Here is a 24894-nt window from a genome sequence, read left to right on the forward strand (position 1 = left end):
GAAACTACCATTCAATTTTCATGACTATAGCTTAATGGGAACCTTGCCAAATGCCTCCTAAAACCTGATTGGCCGATGGCACCCATGTTTACTGATGAGCACATAGATGCACCCTACCAAATTTCAGCTTGACTGTATAAATTTGAAATTTGCTTAAATGTAAATTTCAACATATTTTTGAGAATTACTGAGGATCACACTTTGCCGAGTAGTCTGCCACCGAAGATGTGAAGATAGGCCAAAAATCCTAGGACTAGTTCACAAAAGTAGGTTTTGCATATTATGCAAATTAGCAAAAAATCTAAGCAGGTGGAGGCTTTTTTGAGAACCCAAGGAATTAGTGGAAAAAAAGAATTTTGTTTGTAGGACTAATTGTTAATGAGATATCGACCAAAACGTAAAACCCTGCTCTATACCGCTACCATTAGGCCCGTCAGGCCCATTTCACTTGCCTGAGTAGCGCGAGGGAATAATACCTATTTACCAAGTTTCATGTCTCTGTGGCTTACAGTTTGGTCTGCACAATTCATTTTAATGCAGAAAAATAATAAGAAGAAATGCATGCAAATTTCATCTTTTGACCTTAATCAAACATTACACAATGACGGGAAGTAAAAAAATTCAGTTGAAATGGAAAGTTGATATTGTGGTGTCTAATGATGTGAAACAGGAAAAGACCAAAGACTAATCTCTGAAGAACACCATGGGAAAAGGGGAAAGGGGAAGTAGGGGAGGCTAGATTGTTTACTTTTCAAGAAGATAAATTGCATCTTGGGAAAGTAAGAAGTAAACCAGAGAAGTGCTTCTGATTTTAATCAGCAGACAATCTATGCCATACTGTGTTTGCAAAATAGGTTGCAATAATATTTTATAAATTTGCATTCATGCCTGTATTGGTGCTCTGCAAATTATCAAGCGTCTATCATGCATAAAAATCTGATCCTATGAGGCAGAACACAAGCTCACATGATACTGCATGTGGCTCAACAGGTCACAGTAGAAAGCAAATAAAATATTCCCTTCTAATATAGTTGACTAGGTGCTGCATTTGCGCTCAGACACACGCTTGACAGCGCTGACAGTCAGCCAAATTCAGGACAGATGCAGGGTTTTGTGTTCATGCCAAGCCATAAAGCAGCAGACACTGACATCCAAGATCCCTGTTCTAGCTAGATAGCAGCTGTGCTTCTGATTGGACAAATTACTCTACAGACATTTCACATGCTTGTTGTTATTTGGTTAAATTTTAAAGCTTGGTAAGGTGATATGGTCAATAATACAGTCTTTAATTTAAAATGCAGCTTTTTTAATTCACATTTAAAAATCATTTCAAAATTTAAACATCATACCATCAATTTGCAATTTCCATATAAAACTTGTTAATTGTTTATCCTGAATGTGTGTGGAGCCTACTGAGTATGTGTGTTCTCACATATAGATAATTCATCATGTGTGCCTCTGATCAATTGTGGTCCTGTGTGATGGATGGATAGTGAAGGGAGGCCTTAAGGCCACTGAGGCTTCCAGACTGACATGGTGTCATCAGGCTGCTCCTTCACTGAGTGCTAATGCTGTGAGTGATGAAATCTTCTGCAACAGCACCTAAATCCTGCGCCATATATCACAGTTTGAGCCCTGAACCTAACATCCGAACCCAACACCCTACAGAGCCCTATATCCTTCACCTTAGCCCTGCAGCCTGCACTAGAGCCCTACATCCTTCACCACAGCCCAGCAACCTACACCAGAGCTCTACAAACGTCACTATAGCTACAGCACAACAAAACTGCCATAGACCTCTATTAATTATCTTATACTAAAGGAAAAAAGCTAGCATCCACTTAGCTGTCTGTCTACCTTCACACACACACATACACACACGCACCACCTGTTCCTCTGGAATTCGTCTCATCAATACTAAGCAAGCATGATCAACACAACTAGTCTGAGTTTAGACACACACAAACACGCATACACCACCTGTTCCTTTGGAATTTCTCTCATCAATACTAAACAAGCATGATCAACACAACTAGTCTGAGTTTAGACACACACACACACACACACACACGCACACACCACCTGTTCCTCTGGAATTTGTCTCATCAATACTAAACAAGCATGATCAACACAACTAGTCTGAGTTTACACACACACACACACACACACACACTCACACACAACACACACACTTCCTGAAGCCAGATGACAAAGCTCAGACAGCATACACTCAATGCAGTCAGTGCACTGAAGCAGTATTGGAAAAAGCAATCTTTCTGAATTCCCAAGGAAAAAGAAGATGGAAAAAACCTTATTCTTGTTGTAAAGTATATGAATTGAACATGACATTTGAAACTACAAATGTCATAACATCAGCCAGTCTAGTAAGGGTGTAAAATTCCCACTAAGCATGTCAGATCTGTCAGGTACCGACACGCTAGAAACTCTGGGAGAGTGTGTCGGACAGTGACTGGGCTTCAGTGTAAGTCAAAAGGGAAGGAAGTGTAGCTCTGATTAATCCAGCAGAACCTTTCTCTGCCGCAGGCTGCCAAGTTTTGTAGGCTTTTTTTTTTCAGTGAAATGATAGATGGGCATTTCCTCAGCTCAATCTGTGCCTGATCTCTCAGCATTCGCTTTAGCCGCCCACCTCCAATTCAGTACATCCACCCGCTGAAGCAGCCTTTTCATTAAGAGCTGTTTTCAAGTGGCACACTGAAGCCAGATCCATATTTCATTATTTCACCTCCATCCTTCATCTTGTCCTTCTCACAGACTCAGACACACTGCACACATACCTATGAATGCCTAACCATTTTTTTTTCCGATACACTGCACAGCAGTAGAGAGATAAACTAGTGTATAATGTACTCCAACATACTCCAACATACACTAATGTGAATTCATCTTTCTTCCCTAAAAAAAATAATAATTTCATATCATTCCTTCTAAAATGTCCTTATCATGGAACTGCCAGATTTAACCATACACACACTTGAACACACACTTACATTCACTACGTTGACATAGTCATCATCTGAGAGAGTCTCCAGCATCTCACTGACGGACGTTCGGATGAGTTTCAGAGTTAATCCAGACACGCTCCCACTCCTGAAACACATCGATAGAGACATGACACCTGAATAACCGCATGCACGCATGCACACACACACACACACACACACACTTCAGCACCTGAGCCCCATTCAGCCACCCACAGCCTCTGTAGAGGCAGACAAACAGGGGAAAAAAGAGCAGATCCTCGTTCAAGTCATGGTCTGAAACAGAATAATGTACTAATATGAAACCCACTCACGCGTCCACCAGAATGAGCATGTCCTTAGGTGAGGCAGCGCCCTGAACATACCTGAATAAAACAACAGGAAGAACACTTCAGTACTGACACCAAAGAACCATGCATTTAGGTTTTACCTCGTATCTGTTTAATACATAGAATTTTGATTTACTATGAAAACACATGAAATACAATAAAATGTGTCAATTTGTTTAAAAACATGCAGGTTCAGGTTTTAAACCTTTTGCCAAAATTCATCACTTTGAATTAAATTCACAATGTGGTTCTAACATTATTCTTTTATGTTACATATGTTACAGTATATCTTACTTTTCTAAATGCAAAAGAAATTGCTTAATCATGTACAAATACATCTTGTTAAACTAACACTTCAGAGCAGTTACGTGCTATGAAATAGTATTGAAACTTTAGAATTACTTTTCAGCACAAATACTACCCTTTTTTATTCAAGGTTTGGCCTAACTCATAGAAATACATCCAAAAGCAAAGAATAAAACCTGATGGAGTGGTGTGATGAAGCCCCAAATTTGCCCTTTTTTAAAAATTTTTTTGTTTTAACTGCCTATGTTTACATTTAATGTTGGGGAACATCTGCAAAAGACGTTCAGATTATCACATACTATATATTGTAAAGACATATAAACAGTCTTCCCCTTATCAGCTTTATGTTTCTTCTTTTTCTCTTGAAGTTAATATGACAAAAAAAACAAAAAAACAAACAACAAACAAAAAAAAAACACTTGTCACGTTACTGAGAAACCAGAATATACAAAGTCCTCTGTCCTGAAGATTCTATTGTGGTGGAAAACCTTCTGACTCTTACAAAGTGCTAACACTGGAGACTCCTTCCATAAACATCTCTCTTAAAGTTTTTTCCCAGTTAGACATTTTTAAATTTATTTATTATTAGGCTCAGATTATGTGGCAGGTCCACCATGCACTAGAAATTATAACATACAGTATTAGAATGAGTGCATTAATATTTGAGTTAGAGCTGTCCGATATTGTCAGAACTGCTATTATAGAATTTTTTTTATTATTATTATTATAGAAAACACTTTCTAAGCAATCAGGTTTGAGAATTCAACAATGCTATGGTACAAGTACATGACATTGTATTTTTTATAGGCATATTGTATATCCAGGAAAAAAAAAAAAAAAGCTCATTTAGCTCACATCACGGTTTTTTGTATTTTCTATCCCAGAGTGATTTGCATGTTGTTTGTAAGCAGATTTTTCCTAGTCATTGTTCTTACCGGGTACTATTGGGTTTTCTAGCTAATTAGTGATTGTGGTTTACCTTCTGTGATACATTTATTTTTGTTATGTCTTTGTTCAGTTAGTGCTGTGCAGTGCTTTATTTGTATTTTTAAATGAAGTCTTTTGCAAAATCAACTCCACTCAGACACATGGATCATGGCTGCATAATATGTCCTTTTTTTTTTTTTTTATCACCACTGGCTTTTCAATACTGGCTTTAGAAAAACTGATGTTGCAGAAGCCTGTAATATGCATATGAGAACTAATGAAACTGTTTTTGTTGTGTTTTTATGAGCATTTTAATCATTCAGATAAATTCTCTGTGGCTTATGCATTATTGATTTTAATAAATCAGGGCTTAGGCATAATCTATTTAACCACGACTCATCACAAGTTCACCGTTTAAAAAATATATATATTCTGAGGCATATCACAGTCACAATGTATGGCAATATAATTAAAATGTACTACTTTTTTTCCATATTGTGCAGCCCTAACACTCATTCAAACACAACTGTGAAAGTGTAAGTAGGTACCAGGGTCTGCGGCGGACGTCATATAGGTCAATTTTACTTGGCGTTTTCCTGGCATCCTTCCACGGAGAGGCTAAATGCAAAAGGAGATTATTAAATGCTAAATTCCTTAACAGATAAAAATAAACCTCTATGACAATTTGATCACAAAAGATTTTCTTTGTTTAATGAGGATGCTGCATTGTGTAACACAATAATTAATGAGCAGAGTTGCTCCTATCAGCAGGATTTAACCTGTTAACATATTTCCTGCATAATGCTCCACATTAATATGCATGAGATGTGAAAATGAAGCTGAGACTAATTACATACAAGGACTAATAGTTGCATTTAGACATGGAGATTAATCTCTCGTCATAACAGCATGCATTTAAATGCAAAATGCATAGTTTCTACAAAGATACAGAAGACATTTCCAGCATTTACATCAGAAATTAATTACTAAAAAAAAAATTACTAAACATTTTTATTTATTTATTTTTTTTACATGATGGAATAAAAGTAAGCAGATGGAGCTGAGCAATTACTGCCAGGCTAGTGGGTGTAAAAAGAGCTGTGTGTGTGTGTCTGTGTGTGTGTGTGTGTGTGTACATTATACATTGTGTGCGTTAACCTCAATAGAATTGCTGTCACTGAATATGTGCTCATGTGTGAGGTGTGTGTTTATGATTGACAAGCTGATTGAGTGGATCTGACCTTTTTATTGCCCCTGAATCCTTGCAACTTTTATTAAAAAATACAGTAGTGTATATTAGATGTGTGCGTGTGTGTGTGTGAGTCATAGTAATGCCCTGTCAGATTTAATGAGGCTGTGATTAATGAGTTGAACACTCACACACACACACATACCAAAATTACCATAGCAGGCATACAATTTCCCTATCCCTCTAAAATAACATTCACATTCCTAATAATTTAGACAAAGGTTTAAAATAGGACTGGACAATTTATATGCAGACTTTAAACTAAAGAGCCACTAATGGGGAACCTGAAAGTAATTGAAATAAGCCGAGTGCTTCATCGGTTCTCTACTCCATCATCATTAGAGCGCTAGGGTCTTTAGTGAGCCCCCTGCTGAGTTGATAGCACATAATTTAATAGTGAAATGTCAGTGTCATTTTAGCCAGAACATTACATCACATCATATTTACATGTTAGACACAGTAAAGCTGGGTTATTGATAGGACTGGCCCTCATGATGGCCAGAGGTGATATTGGATGGGAGGGTAAAAATGAATATCTATCAATAGCTTGACAGAGAAAATCTTAGGGTTGAGAAGTGCATTATATCACAAGGTTTCATGGAGGACATAACACATACACAACAGATATGCTGCTGCATTTGTAACCGTTAATTTGCTTAAGTGTTTCAAGTCCATAATTCTCTATATGGCTTCTAACCAATTACCAACGACTGTAAACAGAAATGCTTTAAACCTTTCATTCAAAAAAAAGAACAAACTTTCATTCATTCATTCAAAAAAAAACTCATTCAAACAAACAAACAAACAAACAAACAAAAAACACTAAATGTACAGTACTGTCATCTGTCCTTTTGTGTAATATGTACTTTGATTGAACAATATGTACTTAGTCTATTTATGTTTAGCTTCTTCTCCAAAGGCATTTTGGGGAGAATGATCATACGTTAAATCACCCACTTCATTCACATTCATTACCTCTTGTGAACGAATTTGACATGCACTTTCTCAATCACTGATGATGATGATGTGTTACAGATGTACAAAGCAACCCAGCAAAGTGGGACGAAAAATATCAGCCCAAATGTAGATCTAATATAGACACCATTTTTTCATCACCTGACATGACTGCCACTGATAGGCTGCATGAACCTACAGTCTGGACTAGAAAGAAATCAGCCCCAGTCTCACGTCTTCACACCATTTTCTGTATTTTTCTTATGAAGGTCGGTGGCGCTGTTGCACTTAATTCCCCCTTAAACCATTTGTTAAGTAATCTGTATGACAATTGCACAAATAACAAATGCCAAACAATCTGATACGGATGCCAAAAATGAAATTTTTTTTTTTATTTTGACTTCATCCATGGGTATAGTGTAAATGCACTATAGGTTCTATACACTATGTGCTATATTTTAATGAGTGACAGTTAAAGAGTTAAGATCATAACCTAAGACATTGATGGAATCTACAAGAAAATCGGGAACCTGGAAATACGCATTTATGGAAAGTTTTAATGTACATGTGGTCAATTAAACTTTCTAATAAAAACAAAGAGGACTGTTGCTACAGTACATTCCTGTCAGGACCATTAACAGAGTAAAAAGCAGGGTTTATTACAGGGAAGGTCATGCATGCTTCATACACATGCTGTTTCCTGTGTGCATTCTGGGTGAATTCCAGGCAACACAAACTAAACCAGGTCCTAGTTAAAGTCTTCATTAAATGTTTCTCAGCACATTTTCCTAAATGGGGTCCAAAATTTGCCTTTATGAGGTTGCTGTGTAAATAAGATGCATCATCATCAACCAATAATACAAACATACCACACACACACACACACACACACACACACACACAAACAGGCATAGATACATAGAGAAAAGCATACCAGGGTAGTAGCGAGCCAGTCCTGTAGCGCTGCCAAACACTTGCCAGAGTAAAGTCGGGTCTTCCTCCCTGTTCTTCTTAAACACATCCTCCAGTGCTTCAGTCCAGTTCAGTTCATTTAACACAATGGTAGCTAGACACAAACACATGCAGATGTTTTTGGTTTTATATTTCTATAGCATCCATAAAAATAAAATTCAGAATTACAGTAGTAAATATTTCTGCTTTCTGTCCTGAAGATTTTCCTGTGTTCGAAAAGATAAACTTATAGACTTTCCTTTCACTGTTACAAAGTGCTGACACTGGAGTCTCCTTCCAAAACTGCTAAATAAACATTCCCTCACCATATCAACAATTACACACATTCTTAAAGCTTTTTATGTGGACTGTCCTCCATACAAGCCCTTGTGAATTAGCTGTTACTATAAAAATATAATAATTTAACATTAATGTAAACCTCAGCTGCTGTTATGGAAGCTGCTGTTATGGAAAATAAATCAACACTTTCTGACCAATTAGAATCGAGAATTCAATGCCAGTGTGGTTTATGCTGAAATAAAGTATTCCATAACTGACATGCATTTGGTCAGAACATTTAGAAAATGTGTGTTTTGGTAGAAAAAGGAGATCATGGGATCTTAAAGTGGTTTCTTTGCCTTAAGCCCTATTTGGACTGGATTAATTTATCAGGGGGATGTCTGTTAATTTTTTTTACACATCTCCTCTGTGATAAAAATCTCACATCCGAACAGCAACAAAATGACCGCAGGAGCAGTGAGTTTCCTCCTTGGAGACCCATCAGGACTGCCACCATTTTGAAGTCTCTAATGACCTCCCAGCTGTCCTCATCATACTTCAAGGCATCCAGCAATATCTTGTTGCTGTTGTAATCCTCTCTGAGGTCAGATAAAAACAAGATTTTTTTTAAATTTACCTGTTTTTTTTTTTGACTTTATGAGAATGAAAGCCAGAAATTCGCCTGTTTTCTCAATGAAAAAAGGTAAATTTCATAATACCAATGTCCTGGTCACAAAAGCAAATATTGAGAGGAATAACTGCCATTTTCTATATTTTTGCAGTTTAAGCCATTATGAAATACCACTTACTACCCAGGAACAAAAAAAAAAAAACAAATTTGTTACATAGTGTTATCAGACAATAGGTAAGTTTTGTGAATTTTTTTTTTTTTTTGCATAATCCGGCCTATAATTTTCTCCGAGGAGGATGGAGAAAAACACTCCCATGGCTAATTGGGATGGTAATAAAGTCATAGGGGAGCATCTGTAAAATAGGAAATTACCCCAGGACCCCATGTAAATTTAATCCTGTCTGGATGAGGCTTTAGAATATGAATATGAAAATTCAAATATCATTCAGTAAATTTTGATCTAACCGCTGTGGGTCTCACAAACACTTCCCTGAAGTTTGCAAGTGCTTCCTTTCACTCTTTTGATTGTTTTATTATTCATCACAAGAGGTGACTGGTTCACTTTTTTTCTGACTGAAATGGTCTCCACACTTCCACTCACAAAGGCTGTTATTCTCATAATCAGACAGTGAATGAGTGAAAGAGGGAAAAGATAGAGAGGTGTAAGTTACACTTGAGTGTGTGTGTGTGAGTGTGAACAGGATAATTCCGCATTATCTGCACAGGGCTCTACAGCTCTGGCGGTGCAAACTCGCTGATCGACTTTATTGAATCACCAGCGCGGGAACCATGGAAACCTATAATCATCTTATCAAATCTCTCATCTCTCTGAAAAGGCCATGCGCTGACAGGCCTGCTGGATGTGCTGCTAAAGAATACGCTCATTGGAGAAGGAAAACGGCCTATGTGTCAACATTAAATCTAATGAACCATGCAAAATTCAGTGTTGCAGTCGCAATAACAATTTATTTTCATAGACTGGCCGAGGATGTGAAAGATATGAGGGGGTTATGCATCTCTTTGGCTTTTAAGCACCAGGGAAACTTGATCATAGAGCAAATATGTTGGAGAAATCAGTTTAGAAATGCGGTTGTATGGCATGTAGGGGGTGTACTTGAAATGATAAGTGTGTTTAACTTTCATCTGCATAAACACAACTATCATCAACATCGGAACACATACAGAATCTTAAAGAGGTTATACCAAAATTACAGGAGTTAAATTGCAGTGTGATGCAAAAGGAAGGTATTTATTGTGTATTGTTGCCACTCTAAACTCACTTTATACCCATTAAATTCCATTTCCCGTTTTGCTCTCTTGGCCTCCTGGAGAAAACCATTTCCTGTGGCTGTTTCATTCAGTGTTGTCTCTCTTAATGACGGGGAGATTTTGTTGCTTCTTTAGACCGTGGCAGTGCTAGCCCACACACTCCTTCTCTCCCCTAAACGACATGCCACTTTATCCTAGAAAATCCAATTTTCTCCCCTGCGGGAGCCATGGGCCTGAGCTATTTCCCTGTGTGTGTGTGTGTGTGTGTGTGTAAAACAGGGGTCGATGTATGTACTTGGCTTTGAATGTTTTTGGATTAGAATCACTATCCTCTCAGGCTCTGACTGACATCTGGCAACATCCTTTAAAGCCCATGTAGACAATAAATACACACACACACACACACACACACCCCAACAGAGTACAATCTACTCCTTCCTCTTTTTTGTGCATATGCAATCAGCATGCCTCTCTTTTTCTTTCTCTCTCTCTCTATCTGTTATACACACACAGAGTATAATCTTCTCCTTACTATTTTTTATGCATGTGCAAGCAGCATGCCTCTCTTTCTTTCTCTCTCTCTCTCTCTCTCACACACACACACACACACATGCACGCTCTGAAAGACAATTAACTTTACCCTTGTACTTGAATGTTCGCCACCTTTTCCCATTTCCCCTCTGAAAAAGCAAGATGTGTGCCTCAGATTCATTCTACACACGCCTCCTCCTGACCCAAGGTCAGACCGTTGCCAACACTGGCACAATTGCACCTCGTACTCCTACACTATTGCTTTCTCACACTCTGCATTCCTTATATAACTTGTTGAGTCTATTTTATTTGCAGTGCTGGCAGTGTTAATACTTGTGCATGCATCTATTTTGCACAAGCTGGAGAGGTGGAATCGCATATGCTCTGGGACAAATGAGGCAGCAGAGAACCACGTCAGTAAATAACTAGACTTGGCAGCTCATCAATAGTTTACAATAGTTCATTCAATAGTGTCTGAGCATTACATATGTGCTGATAATAAGGTAATATGATATTCAACAGGTGTAACAAAGTCATCCCTGTATTGTCCTTTTGCTCTTTCCATTCCTCCATTAGATATGCAAGAACTCTTAGATGGACAATAGATAGTTCTATAATGCTATTTCCTTAATTTCATCATTTTATAAGAATATATATATATATATATATATATATATATATATATATATATATATATATATATATATATATATATATGTGTGTGTGTGTGTGTTGTAACATAACTTTATAGTTTCCATAATGTGAAGGCAAATTATTATTATTTTATTTGATATTTTATTCATATCCAGAGGATGAGGCTTGAAGTTGTCTTTTGCAAGTGAATACTTCTGCATTTTAAAATGTCTTCCAGATATGATGTTCTATAATCTGTTTATTTTAAAACCATTAGGTTTTAAAATCTGACCGAACAGCAGTAATAAAACACATTCACCTATAGTAAGACAGTCATTGTCATCTGCAGAACTGTCATGTAACTTTTTATTTACTTTGTTTTATTTCTTTTTTATTGAAAGGTTATATTTGTATTCTTGTAATCATAACATACAACAGGTGCAAAAATAAAGCATAGGATTGTAATATTAGGATGCAGATCAATTCTTGTATGCTGTATATTATTGATCATTGGTGCAGACCAGTGTAATTATAAAAAGTGTTTGGCTTAGAATGAATTCATTAAAACAAGGAGAGTATTTTATATCAAAACATGCCTAGTGAGAATGAAGCTCTGACAAAGGAGAATATCCCTGTCTGTGAAGAAAGGAATAACATAAAAACAAGAAGGCTGAAGCGTGCCTTCTGGCATTTGCTAATTTCTGATGTGTTAATAATGTTTTGCCAGTTCTTATGATCATTTGCACTGCTACTGCTGCCTGCTGTCATGTCAGCAACCGGCTGCTCTTCCATCACACAGTGGAGCCAGAGGCAGTAGGTCATGAGTGTGTGTGTGTGTGTGTGTGTGTGAACACTCTATTTGGACTTTTCCATGAGTCACTGATAACTCAAATTCACAGGCTCATAAATCTAATAGACACTGGAACCATTTGCAAACCTAAAGTTAGAACAAAATGAACAGGGACAAACATCAAGATAAGATAAATGACTTAGTAATGAGACATAAACAAACGCACATGACTCACAAGACTGAAGCAGACTAAATAAGGAATAAACATAAAAGGTATGGCTGCATCACACCCCCACTTCATAGAGTCTTTTCATATAACAACTCATCTTGAAGTATTTTATTTCTTTTATACCACAGCAATGGTCAATGATTTTTTCTTATAAATTAAAAGAACATGTCATAATTTTATAGTTATATATGTTTATAGTTGTATACTTAATGTTATGAAACATCCATAATACATGTCGGTTCTTGCTATCACTTACATTGCAGGAGGTATAAACAATCATTTCCTCACCAGCTTCTTCTCTCTCTCTCTCTCTCTCTCTCTCTCTCTTAAATTAATGGGAGGAAAAAACAACTTTCCATGTTACCAAGAAACCAGGAAGTGCAAACTCCTCTGTTCTGAACACTCCCATGGTGGAAAACGTATTGACTGTTACAAATCACTGACACTGGAGACTCCTTCTGTAAATATTAAATAAACATATCCTTACAGAAATCAACAATTAGATGTTTTTTTTTCTTTATTAAATAACAACGTTTTTTTTATCTGTTTATTATTAGCCTTAAATTATGTGTTAAGTTCATTCTGGAATTGAGTGAAAATATATATTCATCATTATTAAAGTAAGGAAAGATCTATCTGATAAAATGAATTTGACCTTGAGATTAAAAACAGAGTGCAACATGGAAGCAACAAGGAAGCTGATTGGCCAATGCCATGTCATGCTCATGTCTGATAGAGGCAGGTGTGTGTGATTATCAGCATGCAGGTGCATACACTGCTCCTACCCAAGTTGGTGCTGCTGGTTGTAAAACCAATGGAGAAAGATTGTTAAACCTGCATGGATTAATCATCAAGGTTGGATTAATTTGCATGCTGAGTTCATTCATTCAAGGACACCTGGGAAAAGCCACAATGTGGTGTTCAATGTTGAGACTCTAGATTTTTCTAGTAACTACAGACTGTTTATGAGAACGCTATGTTGACTTGCAAGTTGTTTGTATTGTAAGCAGTTTAGCATCTAATGTGCTAATTAGCCATGTGCAGTAAGAGCATTTGATTTTGCAATGCTGTTGAATTGCTATGTTTATATGTTCTTTGATAAATGATTCGTGAGTATACTAGCAAGTTTGTAGTTAATATCCTTAAATGTACATGATTATTTCACTGCTATGTATTGCCTTTGCTCATATATCATATTTATATATGGTTTATGTTGCCTGTATAGGTTATTAAGCTAAACAGATCTGATTGAACCACTGAATTTATGCAAAGATCATCAAGTTATTATTTGAAGGATCTTCAAATAAATTGCATCAGTAATCAAGAATCTGATGTTTTGAGTTGATTGCACCCTTCATTGTTGAATGAAACCTTTGTCAAGTTTGGGCCGACATTGAGGCTGAGAATCCCGAAATAAATTGACATTATGTGAGCATCCACTATAAATGTCCCGATGAATTAGCTGTTTCAATAGAAATGATATTGTGCTAGAATGAGCGTATTAATATAAACCTGCGATTTGTCCTGCAGCTGAACTGCTGTCAGAAATGCTGTTATAGAAAATGAAGCTCCTCACCAATCAGATTTGAGAACGTTGTATTATTATATTATCTGTATTATATATAAAGCACCAATTATGAATCTATAAACATAGAACAGTGATGAGTGAATCTCTTTCCAGTCTTTTATGTCTCACTGACTCTAAAAAGTTGACATATTTTTTCAAATAATTAAAGGTCCCGGATCATTGCTTAAAGATAAGATTCAGTCTAGATTCTTGCTCCTTTAAACTCTGCAAAGTTCAAATGATTTACAGTTTAACAGCACTGCCTTTTAATTAAGCACTAAACATTAGTTAATGTCAAATAAGGTCAAGTAATTATCTGAAATCATGTCTCCCATGGGTGTTTGGATGTGTGAGAGAGAGGTTGTGAGTGCATTTGCCGGTGCAGGGCAAGGTCAGTATGGAAGAGATGCCTTACGCTGCAGGGCCAGACGCCATCCCAGCAGGCAAAGCGAGCTGAAATAGTGCCTCCATAGTCTGGCCAACCTAATAGCTTTACCTCGACGTAATCACATACCCCTTGCACCCAGACACACACCAACACATTCAAAACCCAAATGCACACACTGACACGCAGAAACAGACACAACTCATGAAGGCAGACATAGTGGACTCCTACAAACTATATACACATTTTCTAAAGTGAAAATTGTTGAAATACTTCCTGATGTAGATGATTTACTGATGATATCTTTGGTCAGATTGGTTGGCATACAAATTACCTCAGAAGTAGAAAGTTGATGCTTGGAATGATGTCATTTTTTCCTCTGTGCATTTGAGCTACAAAGTGGGAAACAACCATGTATGCCTCCATGTTCATCTTTTGTTAGCAGCAAGCTAACTATGAGTGATGTATATTTTCCTTCTCAAAACAGCAATCTGTATAGTTAATGTTACAGATTTAACAAGCTAATATGTCTGTAATTTGATTTATCTAAAGCAAATACTTACATATACAGCATAACTCATTTAAAGGTAATAAGTGCTACTTTGTTTACTGCTGATGCTGTGAGAAGCTGTGCTGATTTGACATCACTTGCTGAACTCAGAGGAACTTGGAGTTGACGAGACCATCCCACATTCCTGAGCAGGAATTCTGAGTTGGCTGGAGGTCAAGAAGTATAAGTTACAACCTCTAGTCGAATGCCGAAAAAGTCACTTAGCCATGCAGGCTGGCAGGAGAAGGACATTTCTGAGTTGACACTACAGTGACACTACAGTTATGGGTCTCATTAGCAACAATGATGAGTCAGCATACAGAGAGGAGGTGAACCAACTCACAAGTTTCTTGGTGTCCACATGACACAGGACCTCTCCTGAACTCTCAACACCACCTGCTTAGACAAGAAGATCCAGCAGCGCCTCCACTTCCTACGGTAGCTGAAGAGAGCCAAACTTCCCCCTCCCATCCTCACAACCTTCTATAGAGGGACAATAAATAGCATCCTGACCAGCTGTCTCACCGTGTGGTAAAGGAACTGCACAGCCTCCGACTGCAACACCCTACAGCGGATTGTGAGAACAGCTGAAAAGATCATCAGGGTCTCTCTCCTCAGCATCGACACCTCATACTACAACTGCTGCATCCGCAAAGCCACCAGCATTGCGGAAAATCCCTCTCACCCCTCTCATGGACTCTTAACCCTCCTGCCATCTAGCAGAAGGTACAGCAGCATCCGTGCCACCACCAGCAGACTCTTTCCTGAGGCAGTCAGATTACTCAACACCCTGCTACATCCCAATGCTCACCTGGGCTCACCCAATGCTCACCATTGCACATCGCATCAGACACTTTATGGAACACTAAACGTATTGCTGCTACCCTACCAATAGTTTACAGTTTACATCCCATGTTCTGTGTATTTATTGTCCTGCACTCATCTCAAACTGATGTGTATTTGCACTTTATGTAGTCTTGTGTACTGTTGTGTTGCATCATGATCCTGGAGAAATGACATTTTGTTCCAATGTATACAAGCTATATAGAGGTATGACAATAAAAACTCACATGATTTGACTAGACTTTTTTACGATGTTTTCAGTGCAAGACTTCGAACAACAAAGCTAAGCTAAATGCAGTGCTCTAATCCTATAAAGGTCAGGTTATATATACCAATAAGGCATTCCATCTCCTCTGATGACCATGACAACCCTTTCATGAAACTTAAAACAGGACCTAATGGGACAATTTAAACAATCAAGTTACTTGGCATGGAGTTTGTACAGAGGGTAACTTCCACACCATGGTTCAGTGGAGGCAAGCCCCAGACCACTGATTTCAAGAAGACCAGCAATTGGTTTTCTGAACTGTTGCTGGTTTTGATATCGTTCACACTTCACCAAACGTATTAAACTCTTGGGGCAAAAGGCCACGGGTCCAAAAAAAAACAAAAAACCACAAGTATGAAAACAATCTTAGTGTAATGTGAAGACACAGGAACCTTTCTCAGTTTAATTCTACAAAATAAAGTGAAAACCGGATTTAATGGGAAGCTATGGCATGTTGAAAGACAGTTTCTTGTAGTTTCTCATACTCATTTGTCCATTCATTTTAACAGTCAGTAATGGACAAGGAGAAAACGTGCACACAATTTGCTATGTACTTGAAAATCTTGATTTCACAGACAAAGCAAAAGTAGTTTTTGTAGAAAATAACACCATAACTGGTGTTGCATTTTCATTTCCTCTCTTCATGTACGATCCAAACCTACATAGTGTACAGTATACAACAACACAAGCACTCATGATTGTCTTACAGACTGACAGCTGTTAAAATGGAGTCAGTGCCATTTATATTCTAAACAGTTTATATGTATAATAGACCTTTTGTGTCAGTGTTTCTACAAGCATAGCATTTGCAGATGGGTTAAACATGTTAGTACTCACAGCCGTCATATATGTCTGTTGGGATATGCACAGCCGTGTGGTTGTAGGAGATGAGACGGTTTTTAAAAGACGGATCTTCTTTAAATTCCGGTCGGATCCGGTTTTTCCTTCCTTCAGTTTCGTTGACTTCAAGCTGGAAGGTGAAATAATTCAGTGAAAACACAAAGTATTATCAGAATTTTGTATAATTTCACAAACTGACATAAGCACCAATAAAATCATACAGTGCCATCATGGTGGAGAAAAAAATAAATCCCCTCCTCATATGACACTAACAAGCTGATCCATGCCAGGGAATCCGCTGGACACTCATTAACTACTCAGAATAGCACTCAGACCATCTAACTAGACACTCCAGCTGTGCATCATCCCAGCTCTTCATAGTGCGTCTAATTCTGCGTCAGCTCTCCCCATGTAGCTTCTCTGTCACTATGCTAATTGGCAGGTGTGATATATGACATCTCGAGAGATTGCACTGTCTAGACTGAGGGTCAGAGTGGAACATATGCTTTATGTTTTTTAGTCACTTTACTTGTAGATCCACTTGTAGATCCATCTTCAGGCTAGTATGTAAAGGGAGCTAAACTGATGAGCAGCATGAGCTAATGATAATTGGAAAAAAAACAGAATCATACATACGAATGATAAATGAGAATCATGTAGCATACAATGCACTGAAATACAAACTTCTACTTACATTGTCCTTGGCATTATAATAGACTATGTCATTCTCCTGCATGTGAAAAAAAACACACGAGGTTTTTATATACAGTTTTAACTATATATTAACCCACATACACACACACACATACACACACTAAGGCTGTGTTCACAAGGAAGTTTTGATACTCATCGGAAAATGCATGGATATGCACTGCTGGTTTGTCCTAGTCATATTTGTGGGTGGAGATCAATCTTAGATGAAATGTATGTATTTTATTCTATAATCCATAATCCAATAGACCTGTACACACATTGACAGTATGCTGAGCTGAGTTTCTCCTGCATCTTCCTCAAAAATGAAAATAAATTGAATGAAAAAAAATAACATGCAACATTTGTATACATGTCAGGGCACATTCCATTCCATAAAAAAATAATAGTAATAATAATAATAAACTCTGTGAAATATAATGTTTCCATAATCTCTGGAGAGCATAATCTCTCTAACAAAGTATCACTATCATTAAAATCAGTGGTAAGGGCTTCTTTTTTGACTAGGGATCATCAGGTCTGTACATTGACATATGTGTTTGTGGAAAGACATGTTCAAGGGCAAACTAAAAATATCTATATTTTTATTTTTTATTGCTATATTTGTTTTATTATGGGTTTATATGTTGTTTTCATATTCCCTCTCAGAAAGTGGGAGTTATGGGATTGGACAGGGGGTAGGGTTGCCAGATTTCAGCCATGGGAAAACCGGATAGGTCGAGCATGGGTGAAGGGGGAGGGGGAGATGGGGGGTGTTCTGTAAGCATCCAATATGTCACCAAAACAGAGCCTTACATAAATATTCACCCCTTGAATTGTGTCACAATTTGTGGAATTGAAATGACTTAACTGTTTTTTTTTTACCATTTGATTTACACAATATGTTTTATCTAACATATATTTATTTGTCACATGAAGGTTAATTAAACAAAACACGTATAAATGTGTCAGTTTCCGCTGGGTCTCAAGGCATTTAGAACCAACTTTGGCTGCGATTACAGCTGCAAGTCTTCAGGAATATGTCTCTATCTGGTTTGCACATATGGATCCTGATTTTTTCTGCCCATTTTTCTTGGCAAAACTGCACAAGCTCTGTCAAATTGGATGGACAAGAATACTAATGCAAGTCCTTTGTGTGAATACTTATGCAAGGCACTATATTCCACCAATTACTGGTAGGTGGCTGTATATACACGGATCAGCCATAACATTAAAACCATCTGCCTAATACTGTGTAGGTCCCCCTTGTGCCTCCGAAAAAGCTCTGTTCAAAACCTGGTTTTAAAAAAAAGTGCAAAATGAAACTGTTAGGTGCACAATTCATGCATGAAACATGAATTGTGCACCTAATAGTCTTACATAGCCTAATTTTCTTGTCAGTATCTTGTCAAAAAAGACTTTCAGGTTAGTTATGATCAAGCCTGAGGACATTCAAGGCTTTGACGGTAGTGCTAATACTGTCGTAACAAAAAGAGCTAGTTTTACATCTTATGGTGCTGCTCTGATGCTCGGCCACCATCACCAGGGAGAAAAGCAACATCGCAGCTAAATTAAAGCATCAATTGTTCATGCACATAGACAGGCACTGATGCAGAGAGATGAAGAAAAAGTAATACCAGACATTGTAGAGAACACTACAAAAGATACACTGTCACATTTCAGTGGTCCAGTGAGAAAAGAAGACATTCTCCTGCATCTGCAATTTAAATGATGAAGAATACAACCATCTAGTCACTGGCAAAAAAAATAAAAAATAAAAAAATTCAGTCACTGAGTCCTTGAGTCTGTATTGAGCAGTTTGTGGAATTAAGCCAGACATGTACCTTATTTTGAGACTGCTGCAAATGGCAACAATGGCTGTGTTCACTATTTAGGAAGTTGTGGCTGACATGATGCAGAATCCCAAATTCATTCTATATGTATTATTTATTACCTGGATTCTGCCCATGTTGGACAAAATGAACAAGGGTCTGCACAGACAGAATGAGACTTTATACATGGCCTATATCATCCCCGTTTGCTGGTCTGAGAAACTCGATAAATCCAAATTGTATGAATTCATCGAATTTTATTGCAAAACAGAATGCAATCTCTCTGATTCGGAAATGCTGAACTTCAGCATCACATTAAAAAAGTGCATTCTTTTTTAGAATGAGGTTGCTTGAGAAAGAGTTGGTCAGACAAACCAGAGAAGAATAATACATCAAAGATCGCACAAGGGTTTATAAAACATGTTTTGGATCTCACCGTGCATTCACAGTACCTGGTGAAGATGGTGGCCTAAAGGATTTGTTCATGTCTGACATGACTTTGTTAAATTCTGTTTGAGAACAGTGAGGAGTACAAAAAGCTGAGAAAGCTTGAAAAACTCCTGCTCATATTAAGTCCAGAGACCTGCTGCTGTGATAGAGGGTTCGGTAAAATAAATGCAATTAAATACAAAACACGAAACAGACTTGGAGCATTGATGTTTGTCTCAGGATCTGATGCCATGTGGCTATAGACAACCTCTGACTTTTTTTTTCAGTAATTTTGAATTTGAATTTCCTCCATTGGGAAACATGTGATGGCCCCTGAGGGATACCAAAAATTCCTTGTGAAAGTGACTGAACAACATAGCAAAAATAGACAAAAAATATACACATTGTGATTGCTATATGCCATGCAATATATGCAGATAAACTTGTGAGCACCTTAAAGCTCAAACCTGTTATTCGGTTATTTATCTTCAAAACATAATGATGCGAGGGATGAAATGTGTTTAGTTAGAGCCTTATTATTAATAATGAAACATGATATCCAGATCAATTACTTACGTCAAACTCATCTTTCCACTGATGTTCCATCTGGAAGTTTTCTGCAGCAGTTGCCAAAGCCTAAAAAAGATAAATCATACACTACTTCAGTGGGTTTCATGAAGAACATGATTTGAATGTTGAAAGCGGTAAATATTTGCCACTATATCCTGCATTTTTACAAATTAAAGTAGGGTATGTGTCTCAAAAATCAATGAAACTTAGTGAATGATGAACTAATTAGCAAAGGATGTACGTTACATACATGACCATCTTATTAACAGAGGTTTAACAAACAAATTTGAAGTAATTCTGTGTTGACTCTGCATCAAAAGATCAGTGACTGCAACACTAAAAATATGCGCAGATAGAAAATATTTACAAAACATAAATTACAATTCATGCTGATAGATGCACAACACAAATTACATTGCATTTGTAATTTGTGTTGTACATTTGTGTTGTAAATTAAATTGCGTTTGCTTTGGAAAGACACAATAAACAGGATTTTCAATATTGCAAGAGCTACAGTTGCTCACACAAGAAAAATGGAATATAATTTAATTACACACTTTTACAACAAAGCAGTCTGTTCATCAGACTAAAAGCAGTTGGGAATCTGTGGTATTAATACACACCACAGCCTTTACGTGTTCTGACATGAGAGTTATTTCATAAAAAATCATTATTAACATATTTCCCTGCATTTCCGCATTAGAGCCAAGATTTTTTACTCTATGGTTGACCATTTCCACCATTTCATAGCACCTATTAACCATGAATTATGTCAACCTGACTTTTTTTTCAAAATTGTTTTCCTTCTTCTTTAAGGATGATAAAACAAAAAAAGTTATTCATGTGTCCACTCAGGAGGACATCATGCATTTGAATGTTCAATTACATCTAATGGACTAATGATTGAATAGTTAATTTTTTGGAAATCAAAGAAACCAAAATGCATTTTCATGATGTAAACCATTGATGTAAAACATTGTAAAACACTCTGGACTATTACAAAAACAACAACAGCAACTACAGTATTGTCCATTGCCCCAAGAAAATGTTGTATATTTGTAATCAAATCCCAACCAACTCCCTTCCACCCCACCCTCAAAAAAAAAAATTATAAAAACAATAACTGATGCACTCCATGGGCTGCAAAAAATCTCTGTAGATCAGAATGAGAGATCAATCAATTTTTTTTTCTTGAGGTCAGGAGGTCTTTTTCTTTTCTCTTTTGAAAGCATTGTAAAGTATAGAAATACAATGGAAAAAAGATGCACTTATATTGTAACCTGGCTGTTAACTGGCAATATGGATGCATGATATCCACTTTAGTGGATAAATGGCTAATTGTAATTTTCTGCTTATACAAAAACAATATTTGAAAAACATTAGAATTATACAGTTCCTTAGATGTTACTTAGATGTTTTGTGGTCATGTTTTATTTACCTGCAATGGTCCTTTACTGAAGAAGGACTGAATTGGAACCTGACATCTTTGTTCAAGATGTCTTTTGTAGCATTTACAATTATTTGCCAGTAGATGGCCATCTATGGTGTTTTTGAGTATCATCCACTAAAGAGGCTAGCATGCAACTTTGCATTAAAACCCATGCTTTAAGAAATAATAACTTTTAAATAGCTGTCCACTGTAGTGACCACCATGCATGAAAGGGTTAAATCATAGCATGTGCCTGACACAGAGTGTATTTAGTGTATTTGCTTTGCGAGCACAATTTGTGAGTAATATCTTGTACTGTGGGTCCTCACATACATTACGTAAATATGGGCCATAATCTTCAATAGGCCAGTCATAATTAGGAAATTTTGGCTGATGATTTTTTTATACACAGTAATGGTGATTAAATTATCTTTTCTTTTGAGTATGTCACTTTTGCAATTTAACTTAAAGCATAACATAACATAACACAACATAACATAACATAACAATGTAATAGTACTGTAGTAGTAACCTTAAATCTTAACACACTAGTAAATTACGTTCTTAATAAGTTAACTAACTGAGCGGTAATTACTAAGACTTAAGCAGCCATAACTGAGTCTTTTATTTCTCCTGTAGAACTACTAGCTAACTATAGCTTTTTTATAATAACTACTAACTAATTGCTGATCACATTGACTTTCTCATGGATAGCTCCTCAACCTAATATAATGTGTGTGTGTAAATACATACATACATATACATATTCAAAGGAAGACAGGGTTATTGTGTTGTTTTTATTTAGCCAGTCAGGGTCTAAAGAAACAACAACCTACTAAAGTACAAGACTGTAATGTAGCAGTGAGTAACAAATATTCTCCATTAACACGTTGTAAATAATTTGCTTTTATGTAACAATATGCTCCCACTAAGTGGAAAAACATAAGACTTAGTAATCACTGCTTATAGTGAACTGTCTTCCAACATACGTACTGGTAAGAAACTAGTAAAATTGGTGCTTTGCATGTTTTAAACACATTTTGCATCAATTTTACACATGCACATGATAAGATTTTGCTGCTTGATGATCTATGGACTGCCATTTACTTCTTACAATCATTGGTCATGACAGATGGGTTTAAAACGAGTTAACAATTCATGTTTGGCACTTTTTTCCCATTTTTAAAAGCACATAATAATTGCCAAACCACCAAAGGAAAAAAAAACTAATTCAAAATTGCATAATGGAACATAACTAGAGTCAGCATTTCTGGATATCTTGGCGATGTAAGAGGTCGTGTAAAGAGACAATTACATCATTCTATTTCACAGTCTCGAACAGGTGAAAAGGTCAGTGGTTTGACAAGACTACACATTTCTCCCAGAAAGAGCAAGAGCGCTCAGTTCAGAAGAACAGGATTGTTACAGTCATATTAGAACATTTAGTTCATAGTCCTGTCACACATATATCCAATCTGTTAAACAACACAGCCCTGGAGAAGGATTTAACAAGAGGTGTGAATGTAACAGCAGGGGGGGTACCAAGTTGTGTTTAAAGAGTATATTTAAAGATCATATTTAAAAGACATTTAACTGTTTTTTTATGCTGAAGTAGAGAGAATTCTTTTATTAAATATAAGTTGTGTAATATACAAATACGCTATTAAATACACTAGGACACCTGACCTAGTGTATTTAAAAGATGTATTTAACATCTTTTTGAACATCTTATTCCAGATGAATCCCCCTTTGCTGTTATAATAAAATCTCTGCTCTTCTGGGAAGGCTGTCCACTAGAGTTTGAAGTGTGACTATGAGGATTTGCCCATTCAGCAACAAAAACATTAGTGAGGTCAGGCACTGATATTGAGCGAGGAGGCCTGGGGTGCAGTCAGTGTTCCAGTTCATCGCAGAGATGGTCAGTGGGGTTGAGGTCAGGGATCTGTGCAAGACACTTGAGTTCTTCCACTCCAACCTTGCCAAATCATGTCTTCATGGACCTTGCTTTGTGCACAGAGACATTGTCATGCTGGAACAGGTTTGGGCCTCTTAGTTCATTGAATGGAAATCTTAATGCTACAGCATACAAATACATCCTATACAAATGTGTGCTTCCAACTTTGTGGCAACAATTTGGGGGAGAACAACATATGGGTGTGATGGTCAGATGTCCACAAACTTTTGCCTATATAGTGTAGTTGTTAATGCATTAATAGGTAGAACATTCAGACTCTGTTAATGTTATTAGATGAAATGAAAACTGAAATGAAACTAATCATTTAAAAGGATATTTAAATGATATTTGTTTAAAGGACTTCACTGAAGATTACCAGAAACAGTATGATGATTACAAAATTATCAGCTGCAATCTCTATCCAAAAATCCTACTAGCAGCATGTACTAGCAGCATGTCCAGCAGTGATTACGAAAGCTTAAATGATTTTTTTTTCTTTTTTGCTTAATTGTTATTAATTAAAACATTGTGTAAACACAATTCTCAAGGTCAACAGTCTCTTTTCTATTCCATTTACACAGATATTATTTTACACTACTTCAACAGACAGACACACCTACACATACACATACACACACACATGCTCACAGACACTCTGGTGCTGAGGTTCTGGGCTGATATTCAACAGTTTCCTCACCTCCTCTGCACAGTCTGGGAGACTAAAAATACACAGCATCATACTCTCTCTCCCTCTCTCTCTCTCTCTCTCTCTCTCTCTCTCTCTCACAAACACACACACACATTTTTACACTCTTTAATAAGCACATACACACACACATGATTGCAAATGCATACACAATTTTTACAGGTCCTAATAGGCACAGCCCCTACAAGCACTTCTACACGTCTTAATAAATTCTCTCTCTCTGTCTCTCTCTCTCTCTCTGACACACACACACACACACACACAGTCATCTGTTTATCCTTTATAATAAGCACACTATACATTATTTAATAGTCACTATATATCAGTAAATCAGTGCATATGTATACACGAGTGCACACATGGATACACTTCTGAACCAACATAATTATAATAAAATATAACATAATGACTATAAATAATTTTCAAACACACACACAGAGACATTCACACCATCACATCTACTATACTAGAAAGACAGATGTAGATCCATGACACTTTACCATGACACCTTTTCTATAAATCTTCACTAAGCATGCTGGGAGAATATTGATGAACAGATCTATACATTACTGGCCAATAGTGAGTTGTTGCCATAACAACCCTGAAACCGTTGCTGATTAAAGTGTGTGGAGTAACGACCCATGTGGATTACGATGGAAACCCAGGCTGAAATATGTCTCTTATGCATTAAATGCACAGTAGGAAATGTAAGCTGAGAAGAACACTCTATAACGTTTTCTTTCAGGTGCAAATT

General features: G+C 36.9%; 1 protein-coding gene across 3 annotated transcripts in view; it reads right to left on the reverse strand.

The window, feature by feature from the left end:
- LOC113534270 (voltage-dependent calcium channel subunit alpha-2/delta-1) overlaps window positions 1–24894 on the reverse strand; it is a 100159-nt gene that overhangs the window by 42060 nt on the left and 33205 nt on the right. For all 3 annotated transcript variants that reach the window (XM_053234825.1, XM_053234826.1, XM_026926942.3), the window contains exons 4-10: window positions 20058–20117; window positions 17225–17260; window positions 16528–16660; window positions 7699–7830; window positions 5110–5179; window positions 3314–3364; window positions 3009–3108 (exon numbers count right to left, since the gene is read on the reverse strand). In XM_053234825.1, coding sequence (XP_053090800.1) covers window positions 3009–3108; window positions 3314–3364; window positions 5110–5179; window positions 7699–7830; window positions 16528–16660; window positions 17225–17260; window positions 20058–20117 — 582 coding nt within the window. The remainder of the gene's footprint in view (window positions 1–3008; window positions 3109–3313; window positions 3365–5109; window positions 5180–7698; window positions 7831–16527; window positions 16661–17224; window positions 17261–20057; window positions 20118–24894) is intronic.

This window comes from Pangasianodon hypophthalmus, chromosome 6, assembly GCF_027358585.1.
Source record: "Pangasianodon hypophthalmus isolate fPanHyp1 chromosome 6, fPanHyp1.pri, whole genome shotgun sequence".
Classification (NCBI taxonomy): domain Eukaryota; kingdom Metazoa; phylum Chordata; class Actinopteri; order Siluriformes; family Pangasiidae; genus Pangasianodon; species Pangasianodon hypophthalmus.